Here is a 20087-nt window from a genome sequence, read left to right on the forward strand (position 1 = left end):
TCCCAAGGAGCAGTGGTTCAGTGTTTGCCAATCATTGTTTGTGGAGATTTTGTAGAACATAACTATCACTAATAACAAGAATCAACTTGCTGGGCGTGGTGGCTCATGCCTGTAATCCCAGCACTTTGGAAGGCCGAGGAGGGTGAATCATTTGAGGTCAGGAGTTCAAGACCAGCCTAGCCAACATGGTGAAACCCCATCTCTACTAAAAATACAAAATTGGCTGGACGTGGTGGCACGTGCCTGTAATCCCAGCTACTCGGGAGGCTGAGGCAGGAGAATTGCTTGAACCCGGGAGACGAAGGTTGCAGTGAGCTGAGATCGTACCACTGCACCACTGCACTCTAGCCTGGGAGACAGTGCGAGACTCCGTCTAAAAAAAAAAAAGGAATCAACTATAACAAGATATGTATGTGTATATCTGGAGAGTTTCTTTTTATGCATGAATGCACAGGTCTATATCTATTCCCTTTTTTTGGCACTATAAATGGATACATACTGTACCTTGCTTTGTAACCTGTGTTTTTCATCTAATAATATGCTATCAACATTTTCTATTACTGTGAAATATTGTTTTATAGCATGATTTGTGACATTCAGGAAATATGTTTTGAGCACATACTGTATTGCCACTAGGTGGGGGAGACAGACATGAAACAATCACCCAATTACAATTGGCCAATTACATTTTTTTTTTTTTTTTTTGAGGCGAAATCTTGCTTTGTTGCCCAAGCTGGAGTGCAATGGCATGATCTCGGCTCACTACAACCTCCATCTCCTAGGTTCAAGCGATTCTCCTGCCTCAGCCTCCCGAGTAGCTGGGATTATAGGTGCCTGCCACCGTGCCCGGCTAATTTTTGTATTTTTAATAGAGACGGGGTGGATTTCACCATGTTGGTCAGGCTGGTTTTGAACTCCTGACCTCAAGCAATCCCCCCACCTTGGCCTCCCAAAGTGCTGGGATTATAGGTGTGAGCCACCCTGGCCTGATAACAAATTTGATAAGATCTGCAAAGGAGAAGCGCAGGTTCCTATGAGAGTGTATAATGGGAAAATCTAACCTCTTTTGGGATCCTCAGAGGAGGCCTCTGGGGTATTTGCATTTAAGCTGGGAACTGCAGGGTGTCAGTGTAGAGTGGGCAAAAGTGGTGGAGGCTGGGAGTGTGTAGATTACCCACTTTCCTACTGACCCTTGCTTGGTGAGCGTTGAATAAAACCAAGCTTTGAAGGAACCGTTGAATAATTTTTTCGAAGTTCTTGGATATAGGCTAGTCTTTGTATATATCCTTAATTCCTTACAATTAGCCTTTCCAGAAGTGGAATTACTTGGGCAGATGGTTAGCACATATTTTGAGGTTTCTATTAGATATTGTTCAAATGGTGTACTCATTTCTCCTACTTTCAGTGACATAGGAAATTATTATTTTAATGTTTGCTTTAGTCAGTTTTAAGACACAGATATAGCCTATTATTTTATTTACTGCTTCCATATTGCTTGTCTTATTTTAGAATATTTAGATAACCTTTGTACTTTTAAAGTGTTACAAAGAGTACATTTTCACCTATTTACACTGGAAAATAACTTCATTAGATACAAAGAAGCTAAATGTATACAATTATTAGAAAAATATCTCTGGTAGTATATAGAAGATAATTATGTTATAATTATCTAGGGCATACTATGGAAATATTAATTTTTTTGGAGGTCCTTCTAATACATCTGTGAAGACTTCTGCAAAACTAAAACAACTAGAAGAGGAGAATAAAGATGCTATGTTTGTGTTTTTATCTGATGTTTGGTTGGACCAGGTGGAAGTATTGGAAAAGCTTCGCATAATGTTTGCTGGTAGGTCTTATTTTTTTCTTCTTTCTTGAACTCTTATGAGGGTTCATGTTTTAAAACTTTTTGAGTATTCTATTTATCTTTTTGAGTATTCAATTAAAAAAAAACACTGAGTTAGCAATGAGATAATTTAAATTAGATTTCATTTTAAAGACTTAAATTTTTACATTAAGAAAAAAACCTGTGTGTGTGTGTGTGTGTGTGTGTGTGTGTGTGTTTATAGTCATGATAAATAAGAATTAGTCCTGAAGTTCAAGACCAGCTGGCCAACATAGTGAGACCCTATCTCTAAACAAAAACAAAAACAAACTGGGTTTCAGTGTGAGCCTATTACCTTGGGCAGGTTACTTAACCTAAGTCTCAGATTTTATGGATGTTCTGAGGAGTAATTAAGCCAATGCAGGCCTGGCCTATAGTAAGTGCTCAATAAATGGGTACTGTTATTAGTATTATTTTAATGTTATTAAAATGTCATTTTAAAATAAATTTTTATTATTAGAAAGTCATGGTTAAAGGGTTTTTAACTTGATTTGTAGACTAGAAAAGTATTGTTCATTTACTCTTTTATTCTTTAGGTTATTCACCAGCACCTCCAACCTGCTTTATTCTGTGTGGTAATTTTTCATCTGCACCATATGGAAAAAATCAAGTTCAAGCTTTGAAAGGTATTAAGATCTATTTAATAAGAAGTGTTTCTATAGTCATATAAACTAAAGTAATAAGAAATTATCCATAATATTTTAATTAAGAATATACAGGACTGTATCTAATAAAATATAATTTTATGGCATTATATGCAAATTTAATTCAATACCTTTTTAAAATTTTAGATTCCCTAAAAACTTTGGCAGATATAATATGTGAATACCCAGATATTCACCAAAGGTAATGATCTCTACCACTACATATTTTTTCACCGTTTTGCTTAAAAAAAAAAAAAAACAAAATGAATTTTGTTATGTCAGCAATTATTACAAAACTAAGGAAGATAAAGTTGAGAAAATTAAAAGAGCTAAGAGATAAAGTTATCCTCACGTTGTACTAGAGGTTTATAATGAAAAGTATTGAAAGGGATAGAGGTAATTTCAGCCATACTTGGAATTTCTTCGTGGCATTACTCTTAAGAGTCTAGAGCTTCACTCTCCAATATGATAGTCACTGGCCACATGTCTCTTTAAATTTAATTAAAGTTAAATAAAATATAAAATTGAGTCCATCAGCTATGCTAGCCACAATTCAAGTGTCCAATTGGACAGTGCAGATATAGAACTTTTCTATCATGACATTACTAGACAGTGTTGGTCTGAAGACTTAATAGTTCATTTATTATAATGCATGAAATTTAAACTTTTTTTAATTTTAAAGTGAAAACAAAGGGAATAACTTGCTTTTAAGCTATTGGATAGTGTTACAATATTTTTAAATGAATTGTGTTGAATTTTGCTACAGTAGTCGTTTTGTGTTTGTACCTGGTCCAGAGGATCCTGGATTTGGTTCCATCTTACCAAGGTAAGTTTTGTTCAAATTTTTGCAACAGTGTAGAACATTCTGTAAAATTTAAAAAGATAAACTATATCACATAAATTGTTTTTATAGGCCACCACTTGCTGAAAGCATCACTAATGAATTTAGACAAAGGGTACCATTTTCAGTTTTTACTACTAATCCTTGCAGGTAAGAATTAGTATTTTGTGTTATACATTTTTCCTTTCATTTAAAAATTAACTCAGCCAGGTGTGGTGGCTCATGTCTGTAATCTCAGCACTTTGGGAGGCCGAGGCAGGCAGGTTGCTTGGAGTTGCAAGACCAGCTTTGGCAACACAGTGAAACCCATCTCTACAAAAAGTACAAAAATTAGCTGGGCTTGGTGGCACGCACCTGTGGTTCTACTGAAGAGGCTGAGATGGGAGGATCACTTCAGCCTGGTAGGTGGAGAGGTTGCTGTGAGCTGAGAATGCACTACTGCATTCCAGCCTGCAGCCTGGGTGACAGAGCAAGACCCTGTCTCAAAAACACAAAAAACAAAAAAAAAAACAACAAAAAAAACTAACTTGATTCCTAAAATGTGTCTCTGAATTTCGACTGTTATGAAATAAATATAAGAAGAAAATTTATTTTTGTTTTAGGTTTCTCAAAACTTTGAAAATAGTTTAACTATATTTAAATAATTTATTGGTAGTCAATTCAGACTCTTGAATAATGGATAGCAATTTGAAAATAGATATTATTATTACACATCCTTTAAGAAAGGTTACAAAGGAAGAATACAAAGATTGCTTATTTACTGTTGGTATTGCTCATTGTAATCATAAGTTCTTCCTGTGGGAATACCATCAGAATCAGCCTTGGTTCGCCTCTTTTCTGCCTACATTCACTCCTTTGCTGGCCTTATCCAGTGTCCTCTGGCTTTAAGTATCATCTGTGTGTTGACACCTTCCACATTTATATTTCCACTTCAACCTACCTTCCAAACTCCAGACTCAGGTATCCAGTTGCCTACTTATCACCATCCCAACCTAAGTGAACTCCTGATCTTCCTCCAGTGTCTCTAACCTCTTCTGTAGACTTCTCCATCTTAGTTCATGGCACCTTCATGGTCTGAACAATGATTATTCCAGTTGTTCAAGCCAAACACTTTGGGGTTTCTCTCACATATGTTTTTTTCAGGAAGTCCTATTAACTTCAAATTATATCCAGAATCTGCTACCTCTCTATACCTCTACCTCCACAACCCTCTACCACAGTGGTCCCCAACCGTTTTGGCACCAGGGACTGGTCTTATGGGAGACAGTTTTTCCACAGACCCCAGGGGGGTGGGGGTGATTTTGGGATGATTCAAGCGTATTACACTTATTGTGCACTTTATTTCTGTTATTATTACATTGTAATATATAATAAAACAGTTATACAACTTACCATAATATAGAACCAGTAGGAGCCCTGAGCTTGTTTTCCTGAAACCAGATGGCCCCATCTGGGGATGATGGGAGACAGTGACAGATCATCAGACATTAGATTCTTATAACGAGTGTGCAGCCTAGATCACTCACATGTGCAGTTCACAGCAGGATTCGTGTTCCTGTGAGAATCTAATGCCCCTACTGATCTGACAGGAGGCAGAGGTCAGGATGTAATACAACCGATGGGGAGTGGCTGTAAATACAGATGAAGCTTTGCTTGCTTGCAGCCTGCCGCTCACCTCCTGCTGTGTGGTCCAGTTCTTAACAGACCATGGACTGGTACCAGTCCATGGCCTGGAGGTTGAGGAGCCCTGCTCTGCCATCTTCTCGGCCTGGATTATTAAATAGCCTCCTAATTGGTCTCCAGCTTCTACCCCTTCCCCTCCATATTCTATTCTTAATGCAGTGTGAAAGTGATCCTGTAAAGCATAAGGCATATCCCATCCACCTTCCTGATCCTGGAAAAAGGGACCCTCATTGGAAAAAGGGACCCCTCATGTGATTTAGTAATGGCCGTATCCTTGCAGTGGTAATCAAGGCCCTGTGTGATCTGGCTCCATTACCTCTCTGATGTCCTCTCCTCCCCATTTACTCCAGCCACACTAACCTCCCTTCTGTTCCTCAAGGATGCCAGGCGAGCTTCAGTCTGAGGGCCTGTGCTCCAACTGTTCCCTTTGCCTGCAGTGCGCTTCCTCTGGATATCTGCTTGACTAAGTCTCTCTTCCACTTCAAGCCTGTGCTCAAGTCACACTAAATTATGAGCCCTGCCTGTTCTGATCATCCTATTAATATGCCTGCCTTCTAGGCTCTCTCTTACCACATATGCTATCCCTCTTAGCCTGTCTTTTTCTTTTTCTCGTATGCTTATCTTAAAACATACTATATGGTTATGTTCGCTTTTTATTTTCTCAGCCCCACCCCCTACTAGAATGTAAACTGTATGAGGGCTGGGATCTTTTGGTTCTGTTCGCTAATCCCTAGAATGGGGTAGGCATATATTAAGAGCTCAATACATAGCTGTTAAATGAATGGATGAATAGACAGACTCTGGTTGAAGTTTTGTGTAGTGAACAGTGAACGTGGGAATGGGGTTGTATTGTAAGAGATTTTACCTTTAAAATTAATCTCATTTTTTTCTGAGAAGTCAAATTCAACTTCTGTTTTCATTTTAGAATTCAGTACTGTACACAGGAAATTATTGTCTTCCGTGAAGACTTAGTAAATAAAATGTGCAGAAACTGTGTCCGTTTTCCTAGCAGCAATTTGGCTATTCCTAATCACGTAAGTGAAACAACTTTTTTATTAAACTGCCTTACATGTTGCATTATATAAAATTTTATTAAGCCACTTAATAATTTGTCCTTGGGTTAGGACATTTATTTATGGTTCAAAATAGTTTGAACATACTTTTGTCACTAAGTTAATTTTTGTTAGTGAAGTCAGTGTTTCTCAGCTTTCTACTGAAGTGTATACCCTAAAGGACAGAGAAAAGCTGAGAATAAGCATGAAATTTCTTTCAAGCTTCATGTTTTGCCTTTTAAACTCTTAAATTATACTTGAAAATATATGTACATTTGTTTTAATAAACTGTTCTTACTTATCACATTGGTTACATATTTTATATAGTATGTCCATATCACAAGAATGTGCAGTATTTATCTTGTAGCTTCGAGGTTCCCTGACAATAGTTGTCAATCCCAGGTTACATATACCCCCATTTGAGAAGTACGGATATAGATGTTACAGAGCATTTTTATTATTCATTTTATAATATTTAAAGTTTATGGACCAGGTGCAGTGGCTTATGCCTGTAATCCCAGCACTTTGGGAGGCTTGCTTGAGGCCAGGAGTTTGAGACCAGCCTGGGCAGCATAATGATGTATATGTTATTAAATGAAAACTCGTAGATTTTTTTTCCTAAAATACAGAATGGTTCATTTCATTTTTAAATTAGTGTCTCCCAAAGCTCTGTGAGTCAAAGCTTTCCTAGTTTCTCAAATTTTCTGGTTCCTTTTGGTAATTAATATTTAATTTGAAATTATTTGTTTAGCTATTTTCACTTTTGCAAATGAACTGAAGTTTGCTTTGTTTTGTGCTCTTTTGTAGTTTGTAAAGACTATCTTATCCCAAGGACATCTGACTCCCCTACCTCTTTATGTCTGCCCAGTGTATTGGGCATATGACTATGCTTTGAGAGTGTATCCTGTGCCCGATCTACTTGTCATTGCAGATAAATACGATCCTTTCACTATGACAAATACTGAATGCCTCTGCATAAACCCTGTAAGAATGTAGTTAATCTTATATAGTCATTATTTATCAAGATTAGAGTGCATTTTTTAATTTAAAAATATATATTTAATAAAATTATTGTTGAAGTAAAAACATGCTATTAGTGAAACCTTGAATTAAGTTTCTATACACAGAAAGTTGGTATACACAGAAAGTTCTTAAACTTTCAGTATAGTGACTATAAAGTAACATGACTTTAAAAAAAAAAAACAAGCATACCAAAACATAAATCCAAAAGAGTAATTTTCTCCTCTTCAGAACTCATCTTGGGATTCCTTTCTGGGAATTGCTTCAGAGCCTGCATATTGGTGGTACTCGTCCTTTGAGAATGATTTTGATTTTTGGAAATTGCACAGGTCCCAAAAATCTAAGCCTGATTAATGTAGAAACCTCATTGGTACACATTTTATTACTTAATTTTATGTAGAACCTTGAAATTGCTTCAGAATCTTGAGGTTGCTTCAGAATTTCTGCAGAAATATAATTGACTTTTAGGCCGGCTGTGGTGGCTCACACCTGTAATCCCAGCACTTTGGGAGGCCGAGGCGGGAGGATCACATGGTCAGGAGTTGAAGACCAGCCTGACCAACATGGTGAAACCCCGTCTCTACTAAAATTTACAATAATTAGCTGGGCGTGGTGGTGCGTGCCTGTAATCCCAGCTACTCGGGAGGCTGAGGCAGGAGAATTGCTTGAACCAGGGAGGCAGAGGTTGCAGTGAGCGGAGATCATGCCATTGCACTCCAGCCTGGGCGACAGAGCGAGACTCCATCTCAAAAAAAAAGAAAAGTAAAGAAATATAGTTAACTTTTTGTACTTGGAGAATAAATACTGCATAAACAATGACATAAACACAGTTATGTCAAAATACCTCCACTAGAGATTTTTAATATGCATGCTTCCTTGATTCTTGTGAATTTTAGACTTTATTTTTTGTTTCATCTGAGTAATTTCTGGAAACATCATGCCTTATTTTTGGCATGATGCTGGGCCTGTAATCCCAGCACTTTGGGAGGCCAAGGCAGGAAGATGGCTTGAGTCCAGGAGTTCACAACCAGCATGGGCAACATAGAAAGGGCCTGTCTCTACTTACTTTGCTTTCCTCAAACACACAGTTTGTCCGGCTTCTTCTAAGACATGGCTTATCAGCCTTGGCACTTTTGACATTTTGGACCAAGTAATTTTTGGTTGTGGGGGCTATCCTGTGCATCGTAAGCTGTTTAGCAGCATCTCTGGCCTCTATCCACTAAATGCCAGTAGTATTCTCTAGCTGTAACAATCAGAAATGTCTCCAGACATTGGCCAAATGGCCCCCTGAGGGACAAAGTAACCCTGGTTAAGAACCTCTGCTTTAAGAATGAACACAGTTAACTGATTTGGTTTTATTGCTTAGAAATTGATGACCTGATTTTTATTCACATTGAAATAGTCTTTCATGGTGATGCTATTTCCTTACTTAAACTTTGGGCATTCTCGTAGTTAATGCTCTATTTGAATACACCTTATTTCTGAATTTTTCTACTTTTTCATTCCTGTGAGTAAATCACCACCTCCACACCATCATTATATCTTTTTTACCTTATTTATACCTTTTGGGCAAGCTCAAAACTAGCCTTAGACATTACTTCATCCTTTCTTGATATTTATTCACATTAACGAATGCCTGCCATAGGCTAGGTGTTGGGTTCAGTGCTTGGGGCACGAAGACTGAAAAGACAGGGCCTCTGCTCAGCCACTTGAGAGTTTCATAGTAGACAAACAATTGTATGTGTGATTATTGCTCAGTTGCTTTACAGGCACATAGGAAGGGAATCGAACAGGCACATAGGAATGCAAATCAGTTTTGCATTAGAGGGAGGGGCAGGAAAGACTTCTTGAACTTGCTGATTGTCTCACATGCATATTTGGCATTACACAGTCTGTTTATTTCTTACACTAAGTAGAGCTCCTCCTAAGCATTTCCAACCTCATCTTTTAGCCTAAGACTGTCTAGCCAACTCGAAAGACTTTTGCTTCAAGTGGAGATATAGTAACAACTCTGTACAAAGATCATGTAAAAATCTGTTGTGTTACTTTATAGTCACATCTTGTCATTTTAAGTCATGACCAAGGAATTTTAAAAAACAGGGATTATTTTATAAAACTTGAGTATTCGGCTGGGCGTGGCTCATGCCTGTAATCCCAACACTCTGAGAGGCCGAGGTGGGCAGATCACCTGTGCCCAGGGGTTCAAGACCAGCCTGGGCAACACAGTGAAACCCCGTCCATGTTTACAAAAAAACACAAAAATTAACTAGGCGTGGTGGCCCATGCCTGTGGTCCCAGCTACCTGGGAGGCTGAGATGGGAAGATCGCTTGAATCCTGGAAATGGAGGTTGCAGTGAGATTGCCCCACTGCACTCCAGGCTGGGTGATCAGAGTGAGACCATGTCTCAAAAAAAAATAAAAAATAAAAAATAAAATATATATAGTGTTTAAAAAAATTTATTTAAAAAAAAAAGTCTGAGCATTCACTTACAGGCATTTTTCTCCCCCAAAGGGCTCTTTTCCAAGAAGTGGATTTTCATTCAAAGTTTTTTATCCTTCTAATAAGACAGTAGAAGATAGGTAAGTGTGTGCACAGACACAGCAAGAAAGATCTTTCTCTAGGTGTTAAATTACTGAAAATGAGATGTTCTATCAGTGTGTTGGGATTTTTGAAAATGTCTACAGTGGCCCATAAGAAATATTATTGGCTGAGCTTATCATGGTTATGCTGTGTGACATAGAATTGTGCGTACATGACGGTACGTTTGTGTTGAAATAGATCAAGAAACTGTTTTCTGGGAGAAATCTCAGGCGGGCTGTGGAGGTGGGCTAGTTCTCTTACAGGCTGACTCCTGACGATGGTCTCATTCTTCTGAGAGGTCGGTCCTGCCCTCCGTATGGTTGCTTCTTAGGTACTTTCCCTTAAATTGACAGTGAGGGAGCTGTGTGTGAGTTTGGTGATGGTATGGGGTTGGAGTTACAGAAAGGTCTTGAGAAAGAAGAAAATAATCACCTAGTGGGTAGTAGTTTTCACAGGGTGATCTACATAGATCACCCACATCAGAATCCTCTGGGGTCCTTGTTAAAAATGTTAAGTTAGGATTTTGCCCCAGACTCATCAAATGACTTTCTAATTGTAAAGAATAGGCATTTAAGATATTATTTCCCGTAATCTCAGGCATCCTAACATGATTTCTCAGATAACTATATTTTGAAAAAGTTCCCACCACTGGTTAAGAACAAGTGACCAGGCAGGGCACAGTGGCTTACACCTGTAATCCCAGGACTTTGGGAGGTCGAGGTGTGTGGATCACGAGGTCAGGAGTTTGAGAACAGCCTGACCAACATGGTGAAACCCCGTCTCTACTAAAAATACAAAAATTACCCGGGTGTGATGGCATGTGCCTGTGATCCCAGCTACTCAGGAGGAGGAGGCTGAGGCAGAAGAATTGCTTGAACCTGGGAGGTAGAGGTTGCAGTGAGCAGAGATGGTGCCACTGCACTCCAGCCCGGGCAACAGAGTGAGACTCTATCTCAGAAAAAAAAAACAAAAAACAAGTGACCAAATCAAGTAACTCCCCACCAGGTTATTGTCAGAGAATATAATCTTGAACACAGCCCAATTGTCTTTTTGGAATTAACATATTTATTTAAAATAAAAGTGAATACAAAATGAATAAGAAAATTTTCAAAACAATGCTTATAAATATAAAATTAAAAAGGAGGCCAGACGCTGTGGCTCTTTTCCAGCCCACTTGTCTACGCTGGATATCCTGAGGGCGCTTGATTTTGTGACCCCAGGACTAAGTCAACTCTGAGGGCTGTCAGCCTGGAGCATACGGTCTTGTCCACTGTTAGAATGTCTTTTACTAAAATAAGATTTGGCATAAAACTTGTAGACATAAAACAGTCTGCAGCCATTCGTGGTGGCTCACACCTGTAATCCAGCACTTTGGGAGGCCAAGGCAGGCAGATGGCTTAAGTCAGGAGTTTAAGACCAGCTTGGGCAACATGGCAAGGCCTGTTCTCTACAAAAAAATACAAAAAATTAGCTGGGTGTGGTGGCCCACGCCTGTAGTCCCAGTTATTGGAGAGACTGAGGTGGGAAGATCACTTGAGCTCACTTGAGCTCGGGAGTCGGAGGTTGCAGTGAACTGTGATTGGTCCACATTGCACTCCAGCCTGGGTGACAGCTGTCAAGTACCCTGTCTCATGGTACTTGTAGTTGATGCTCACTCTTTGTCGAACTGAAATAGTTGCTTCCTTTATCTGCTGTGGCCTCAGATGCTGAAAGCCTTGACATAATTTCCAAACTATAATTTTGTATTGGTAACTGGAGAATCTTTCAATGCTAGATCAAACAAACTGATGTAAGTTTATGTTTTAGGAAAACAGAAAAGTTTCAAGATATATTGAAATAATCTGGTCTTCTTGCCACTTAGTTTCTCCTAAGAAGCGTTCTGTTAGAATATTTGTGAAATCATATTGTGGAATTAATCACAGAAATGTAGTCAAAGTTGATAAAATTAACCCTGTTTCAACATGACTTTCAAGTAGTTTTATTTAAAAACACAATATTGGTGATATTTTGGAGGAAATACACATTCTCACATGTAGTTGGTCAGAATGAAAAATGGCAAAAACCTTTATGGAGGGCAATTTGGCAAGATTTATTAATGCCTACACCAACAACTCCACTTTTAGGAATTTATCCTATAGGTATCCTTAAGCCTATGCATACAAGTAGGTACATCATGTAGAATTAGGTACAATTTTACTGCAGTTTTTTTTGTGAGACGGTGTCTTGCTCTGTTGCCCAGGCTAGAGTGCAGTGGCACAGTCTCGGCTTACTGCAACCTCTATCTCTTGGGTTCAAGCGATTCTCCTGCCTCAGCCTCCCAAGTAGCTGGGATCACAGGCACATGCCACCACACCCGGCTAATTTTTGTATTTTTAGTAGAGACGGAGTTTCACCATGTTGGCAAGGCTGGTCTCAAACTCCTGACCTCAGGTGATCCACCGGTCTTGGCCTCCCAAAGTGGCTGGGATTATAGGCATGAGCCACTGCGCCCAGCCTTTTTACTGCAGTTTTTATACCAAGAAATTTAAAAAATGTATATATATCTAAATATTTGTACTTATTCAGAACTTTCTGATTTACTTAAATTTCCAAGCCTCAAATAATTAAATATAAATATAATGTATTTACTACTAATGGAAAAAAGGTGTAGAAAGTATGCATAATATCCTATCACTTCTGTATGTGTTTTTAAAGCATAAGCCCACATATACATGTGCTTATATATGATTAGAATACTTTTTTTTTTTTTTTGGAGATGGAGTTTCACTCTTGTTGCCCAGGCTGGAGTGCAGTGGCGCAATCTCGGCTCACTGCAACCTCCGCCTCCTGGGTTCAAGAGATTCTCCTGCCTCAGCCTCCCGAGTAGCTGGGATTACAGGCATGTGTCACCACACCTGGCTAATTTTCTATTTTTAGTACAGACGGGGTTTCTCCAAGTTGGTCAGGCTGGTCTCGAGCTCCTGACCTCAGGTGATCCACCCGCCTCTGCCTCTCAAAGTGCTGGGATTACAGGCGTGAGCCACCGTGCCCGGCTACCTTTTTTTAAAATTAGTCTACCTTTATAAGGACATACAGTTGTCGGCTGGGCACAGTGGCTCATGCCTCTAATCCTAGCACTTTTTGGGAGGCCGAGGCGGATGGATCACCTGAGGTCAGGAGTTCAAGACCAGTCTGTCCAACATGGTGAAACCTCGTCTCTACTAAAAATACAAAAATTAGCCGGGCGTGGTGGCAAATGCCTATAATCCCAGCTACTCAGGAGCCTGAGGCAGGAGAATCACTTGAACCCAGGAGGTGGAGGTTGCAGTGAGCCGAAATTGCGCCATTGCACTCCAGCCTGGGCGACAGAGTGAGACTCCCTCTCGGAAAAAAAAAAAAAAAAAAAAAAAAAAAAAAAAAAGGACATACATTTGCTTTTTGGGAGCAGAAAAAGGGGCATGAGAATGACTTATTTTTTTAGAGTCTGCTTTTGAATTTGAAACAGTATGTATGTACTGACCTATTTTTTAAAATCAATTAACTATACCTATTTAAAAAAATTAACTACCACTAAGTATTAGTAAGTATACAACTTAGGCTTCCAAATATTTAATTTTTTTTTCTATTTTCAGCAAACTTCAAGGCTTTTGAGATTCTTAAAGACCATCTGAAGAAAATTCATCAGTTTTCTGCTTAACTCTATATGTTATGTGATTTTGATATTACAATAAAATTATGGTAAACTTTAGGATGTTCTGCTTAAATTTGTATTTTGTGAAATTTTGATACTAAGTGATAAATATGATGGTATACTTGAGAAAGTTTTCTAAGAAAAATATTTTCTGCATAGTCTTTTAAGAAAAATATATGGGGGCCAGGCGCGGTGGCTCATGCCTGTAATCCTAGTGCTTTGGGAGGTGGAGGCGGGTGGATCACCTGAGGTCAGGAGTTCGAGACCAGCCTGGCCAAGATGGCAAAACCCTGTCTCTACTAAAAACAATACAAAAATTAGCTGGGCGTGGTGGCGGGCGCCTGTAATCCCAGCTACTGGGGAGGCTGAGGCAGGGAGAATCACTTGAACCTGGGAGGCGGAGGTTGCGGTGAGCCAAGATTGTGCCATTGTACTCCAGCCTGGGTGACAGAGCGAGACTCTGTCAAAAAGAAAGAAAGAAAAATATGTGGATATGTATAAAGATATGCTTTTTTTTTTTGGAGACGGAGTCTAGCTCTGTCACCCAGGCTAGAGTGCAGGGAGAATCGCTTGAACCTGGCAGGCAGAGGTTGCAGTGAGCCGAGATTGCGCCACTGCACTCCAGCTTGGGCGACAGAGAGATTCCATCTAAAAAAAAAAAAGGCCGGGCGCCGTGGCTCACGCTTGTAATTCCAGCACTTTGGGAGGCCGAGGCAGGCGGATCATGAGGTCAGGAGATCGAGACCACGGTGAAACCCCGTCTCTACTAAAAATACAAAAGAATTAGCCGGGCGTGGTGGCGGGCGCCTGTAGTCCCAGCTACTCGGAGAGGCTGAGGCAGGAGAATAGCGTGAACCCGGGAGGCGGAGCTTGCAGTGAGCCAAGACTGCGCCACTGCACTCCAGCCTGGGCGACAGAGCGAGACTCCGTCTCAAAAAAAAAAAAAAAAAGAAGACAAAAAACCCCCCAAAATACAATAATTAGCCGGGCGTGATAGCACACGCCTGCAGTCCCAGCTACTTGGGAGGCTGAGATGAAAGAATCGCTTGAGCCTGGGAGGCAGAGGTTGCAGTGAGCTGAGATCAGGCCACTGCACTCCAGCCTTGGCGACACAGTGAGACTCTGTTTCAAAAAAAAAAAAAAAAAAATTATGAAGAGCGTGGACTGGAAGACATTGCTTTCAAAGAGAATTAGCTTTTGAGAGAAAAGGTACTAATAAAAAAATATAAAAATGACACAGTGAAAGGGAAATTCCTCAAGGAAATTTAATATGAATGCAGTGATAAGTGAATTTAGCAGCAAAGAGGACATGACAATCTGATATGTGGTTTGGGGATGGAAAATTGGAAGAATGTTAGAAGGGGCCTAATGTTAGAAGAGCAAGGTTTAACTTTAATTTCAAGAATAACCTGGTAAAATCGAAGTTTAAAGATGAAATCAAGACATAAATTTAAAAAGTTTGGGCCCAGAAAGTCGCAGTAAAATAGACATGCAAGGCTGCTGGTCCAGTTATGAGACTCACAGAGCTAAATATGCATGATGATGGGCAGAAGTTTATAAATGGAAATTGAAATCAAGGTATCCTCTCATTCACTGGATACATAATTGCTTCTATAATTAAAGCAGAGGTATTTTGAGACCTTTTCAAGAACACAGTGAAAGTAGGGTGCATTTAGGGGTTAAACAAGATGAAGTGAAGTGAAACAAGGCAGTTAACTCAGAGCAGTAAATTGCCAGAAGCAGGCCATCAGTATTAGAATAAGGTAAGGCAGGAGCTAGAACCAGGTGAGGATCAACATCGTCCAGAGATGGAAAAGAAAGCCAAGGTCTGTAAGATGGGACAGCAGAGGAGCCGGTGTGAAAGTGTCTGGACTTCGCTTTAGTAAAGAACAGAGGCCGGGCGCGGTGGCTCACGCTTGTAATCCCAGCACTTTGGGAGGCCAAGGCGGGCGGATCACGAGGTCAGGAGATCGAGACCACGGTGAAACCCCGTCTCTACTAAAAAAAAAAAAAATGCAAAAAATTAGCCGGGCGTGGTGGCAGGCGCCTGTAGTCCCAGCTACTCGGAGAGGCTGAGGCAGGAGAATGGCGTGAACCTGGGAGGCGGAGCTTGCAGTGAGCCGAGATTGTGCCACTGCACTCCAGCCTGGGCGACACAGCGAGACTCTGTCTCAAAAAAAAGAACAGAGACAGTGTGTTCCCAGCTGGGTGTTCCCAACTGGGTGTTTAATCAGCTGAAGCCCGGCTGATCTCACTGCTGCAATCTGTTTACGAGGCACCATTAAGTGAACGTGCACCTCAAAGCAGGAGCCAGATTGTTAACACACAAAGGTAGTGTTAAGATTTCTCTACTATAAGAAAAGCAAACACGTGGTTTCTGTAGGGAAACCATAAAATGCCAGAGACTGGACAGACTGAATGAAGCATTCTTCCGCCAGGGGCAGCCATGCAGGAAACCAGGCCTATGGGGCCATGTTAGAGAAATCTGGATTTTTCGGTACAATATCCTGACTTCGCAAGCACTAATTTAAACTGCAGTTTGCAACCAAGAAGACATGCTTACAGATTGGATTGTGCTCATGAACTGTTTTCCCTGCCTTATAAGCACAGGAATTTAATTTTGTGGTCCATAAGATATCCCTATTGGCCGGGCGCGGTGGCTCACGCCTGTAATCCCAGCACTTTGGGAGGCCGAGGCGGGCGGATCACGAGGTCAGGAGATCGAGACCATCCTGGCTAACACGGTGACACTCCATCTCTACTAAAAATACAAAAAATTAGCCGGGCGAGGTGGCAGGCGCCTGTAGTTCCCAGCTACTTGGAGAGGCTGAGGCAGGAGAATGGCGTGAACCCCGGGGGGCAGAGCCTGCAGTGAGCCGAGATCGCGCCACTGCACTCCAGCCTGGGTGAAAGAGCGAGACTCCGTCTCAAAAAAAAAAAAAAAAAAAGATATCCCTATTAAGCAAAATCAGGTGAGCCCCAATCGTTCACCACCATCTGTGAAATTTAGTGTCCTCTTGTAATGGTGGTGGTAGCTCAGAGCAGGGAAGGTAAACTTAAAATGGGACATTTCATTCTGATCCTATGCACATATATACGTTCTCTCTGGAGCCAAGGCTCCTACCCACTCTATTCAAAGGCTCCACTTTTATTTTTTTTATTGTGCTTACACTTTGGGCTTTTTTTTTTTTTTTTTTTTTGAGACGGATTCTTGCTCTGTCCCCCAGGGTGGAGTGCAGTGGCGCGATCTTGGCTCACTGCAAGCTCCGCCTCCCGGGTTCAAGCCATTCTCCTGCCTCAGCCTCCCGAGTAGCTGGGACTACAGGCGCCCGCCAACACGCCCGGCTAATTTTTTGTATTTTTAGTAGAGACGGGGTTTCACCGTGTTAGCCTGGATGGTCTCGATCTCCTGACCTCGTGATCCGCCCGCCTCGGCCTCCCAAAGTGCTGGGATTACAGGCTTGAGCCACCGCGCCCGGCCATACTTTGGGCTTTTTAGGCAGGTTTTCTGAATTAAAGGGCTGGGGGGGTTGCGGAAAAGGTTGCAAGACCATTGCTCCAATTCCTTAATACATGTATTAAATGTTTACTATGCTAGACACTGTGCTAAGTGCTTATTCGTTGCACAATTTAATCCTCATTAGGTTCACTATTACCTTTAGTTATACATGAAGAAAACAGGCATAGGGAGGTTAAATAAGTTGCCCAAAGTCACACAGCTGGTAAGGGTCACAGCAGAGTTGATGCTGGGTTATCTGACGAGTCCAGGCGCCTCACCAGCATGGTATTGTCTTGCCTTCGTCTACTTCCTTACTGAACATGCTACTGAAGCTATACAAGATCATTTATCTTGAGCAGTGTTTCAGACTGAAGGTCAAACTGATCAGTGGGTTGAAATATTAATGGGTCATAGCAGAATAGAAAATTCCAGTGCATTAAGTTTTGTCTCATAAAGCTGTTATGTATTAGGATCTGGCATGTGCTATCACAGTGTCTCACTTAAGTCAGTAGGTCTCAGCCATCTACTCTGGACCTCTACTTCCCAACAAATAGAGCAAATGGCATCTGAAGAGAGCAAATGCAGTTATTTGTGGAAGGATAGGATAAGACAGTTTGCACAAAGGGGTTAATAACTGATAATGGCTCAATACCTAGGACCTTCTCCCTCCAAAAGGCATTTTTTTTTTTTTTTTTTTTTTTTTGAGATGGAGTTTCACTCTTGTCACCCAGGCTGGAATGCAATGGTGCAATCTTGGCTCACTGCAACCTCAGCTTCCTGGGTTCAAGAGATTCTCCTGCCTCAGCCTCCCAAGTAGCTGGGATTACAGGCGCCCGCCACCACGCCTGGCTAATTTTTGTATTTTTAGTAGAGGTTATGTTTTACCATGTTGGCCAGGCTGGTCTCGAACTCCTGACCTCAGGTGATCCACCCACCTTGGCCTCCCAAAGTGCTGGGATTATAGGTGTGGGCCACTGCGCCCGGCCCATTATTTTTTTAAGGAGAGCTTTCCTTAATGGATGAATTTTAGGCAACAGAACATTTGTTTTGGTCAAGGGGGCTCTTCCACAACTGTACACTGTCTTTTCCCAAAGAGATTCTTCTGGGAAAGAGAACATCACATAGTAAGAAACTTGGCAAAGCAGAGGGCAGGAACCCTCAGAGAATCTAATGAAAGCTACGGGCCCTATGGGCCTCTACTGAGACCCATGTCCCCCAGCCCCACATGAGCCTGCCCCTACACATAATTTCAGAGGGTTCAGGAACCGTAAAGGCCATTGTCACTTCTAAACAACCAGGTGTAGTTTGTTGTCCTTTGAGAAGTATGGTGTGTTCATGTGTTCATGTTTGGAAATGCCTTTTTTAAGATCAAACGTCCAGAATTTTGATGTTTACAAAGGTGAGTGGAAATAAGTTGACAATTAATCCTTGGTTATGTTCACTGACCTCAGGGTTATAATAGAAAAGAGTGCAATTTTACACATCCCTCAGGTGCTTTAAACCTTTTGGAACTCATCTTTATGTCTCAAAGCTATTTTAGATGCAAAGCTTTAAAACCTAATGGTAGGGTATTCTAAGACTTTTTACTAAACAAGTTCATAGAAAATTATAAAATGTAAGCAAGCATAAAGAAAAGTTGTAACAACCTACAATTCCACTATCAGAAATATTGTTAGTATTTTGGTAAATATGCTTCCAGATTTTTCTCTATGTATACATTTTTCCTATAAAAATATTTTGGGATCATACTATACATACTAAACATGCTTTTTTCTTTACTATATTCATTCATCTGCCTGCCCAGTAGTGTTCTAGGCATCAGAGAATCCAGTGGTAAACCAGAAAGGCAAGGTCCTAGATTTCATGATGCTTACCTTTTCAAATGGGGAGAGCCATACCCTATAACAAGAAAATACCAAATACAAACCATGGTCAAAAAAAAAAAAAAAAAGCCAAGCATGGTGGCTTATGGCTGTAATCCCAGCATTTTGGGAGGCCGAGGCAGGCAGATCACTTGAGGTCAGGAGTTCAAGACCAGCCTGGCCAACATGGAGAAAACCCCATCACTACTAATATAAAAAAAAAAAAATTAGCTGGTCATGGTGGTGCGTGCCTGTAGTCTCAGGTGCTTGGAGGCTGGGGCACGAGAATTGCTTGAGCCTGGGAGGCAGAGGTTGCAGTGAGCCGCCATCGCGCTGCTGCACTCCAGCCTGGGTGACAGAGTGAAACTCCATCTCAAAACAAGAACAACAAAAAACGATGCTGGCCATTTTATATGAGGCATTGGAGGTGGGAGAAGCATGTTGCAGGGAGTCACTAAGGTGACATCATTTAAGGTCTTGAGGTTCAATGGCCTGTGCCCCGGCTGCACAGGAGTCAAGAGTATTGACATTAGACTGATCTGGGGAAGAAAATTAGACGGTGAATACGAAGTGTGTTAGGGATTAACTGTAGATACATGTAAGGAACTTGGATAAGAAGTTACTAGGTTTTCAGCAGATAATGATGTAAGTTGATTTGATTTTAAAGATCACTAAAGTAATTGTGTGGAAAAGAGACTGTCAGAAGGGAAGAGCTGAAGAGACCGACTGGAAGCTATTGCACAAGTCCGCGATGGAGATGATGGTGGCTCAGAGCAGAAATAGAAGTGGATATATTTGGAGTGTACAAGAAGAGACAACAGGACTATGCAACTGAACGGCAGCAGGGTGAGGGAAAGGAATCAGCTTACGTTTTAGGTTTAAGTAGCTGGGTATGCGGTATTATTTAGTGCAACTGGGGAAAGAACAAGTTTGAGATGTAAAAATCAAGATTTCTATGTAGAATTGTTAATGTGAGACGCCCATCAAACATCAAGGTGGATAACTCTGCGGGGCAGTGGCATGTGAGTCTCTTAGAGCTCAGTGGTCAGGTAGAACTGGAGATACCATTTTGGAGTCACTAGTCTTACCCCAGATGAGATCCACGAAGGCAAAGTTGTTTTTTTTTTTCTTTTTTTTTTAGGCTGGGCAAGGTGGCTCATTCCCGTAATCCCAGCACTTTGGGAGGCTAAGGAGGGTGGATCACCTGAGGTGAGCAGTTTGAGAGAAGCCTGGCCAACATGGTGAAACCCCGTCTCTACTAAAAATACAAAAATTAGCCAGGCGTGGTGGCGGGCATCTGTAATCCCAGCTACTCAGGAGGTTGAGGCAGGAGAACTGCTTGAACTTGGGAGG

The 20087-nt window shown here is 41.0% G+C and overlaps 1 protein-coding gene across 7 annotated transcripts in view; it reads left to right on the top strand.

The window, feature by feature from the left end:
• POLE2 (DNA polymerase epsilon 2, accessory subunit) overlaps positions 1 to 13430 on the top strand; it is a 46237-nt gene extending 32807 nt beyond the window's left edge. For 5 of the 7 annotated variants that reach the window (XM_032134838.2, XM_032134841.2, XM_058429523.1 and 2 more), the window contains 9 exons: positions 1674 to 1846; positions 2419 to 2508; positions 2674 to 2728; positions 3293 to 3352; positions 3440 to 3517; positions 5976 to 6084; positions 6910 to 7086; positions 9635 to 9702; positions 13315 to 13430. In XM_032134838.2, the coding sequence (XP_031990729.1) occupies positions 1674 to 1846; positions 2419 to 2508; positions 2674 to 2728; positions 3293 to 3352; positions 3440 to 3517; positions 5976 to 6084; positions 6910 to 7086; positions 9635 to 9702; positions 13315 to 13333 (829 nt within the window). In that variant the 3' untranslated portion in view covers positions 13334 to 13430. The remainder of the gene's footprint in view (positions 1 to 1673; positions 1847 to 2418; positions 2509 to 2673; positions 2729 to 3292; positions 3353 to 3439; positions 3518 to 5975; positions 6085 to 6909; positions 7087 to 9634; positions 9703 to 13314) is intronic. The other 2 variants (XM_032134839.2, XM_032134840.2) reach the window with 2 other exon arrangements.
• The last annotated feature ends 6657 nt before the right edge of the window (positions 13431 to 20087 follow it).

The sequence above is a fragment of the Hylobates moloch genome, unplaced genomic scaffold, assembly GCF_009828535.3.
Source record: "Hylobates moloch isolate HMO894 unplaced genomic scaffold, HMol_V3 SCAFFOLD_16, whole genome shotgun sequence".
Taxonomy (NCBI): Eukaryota; Metazoa; Chordata; class Mammalia; order Primates; family Hylobatidae; genus Hylobates; species Hylobates moloch.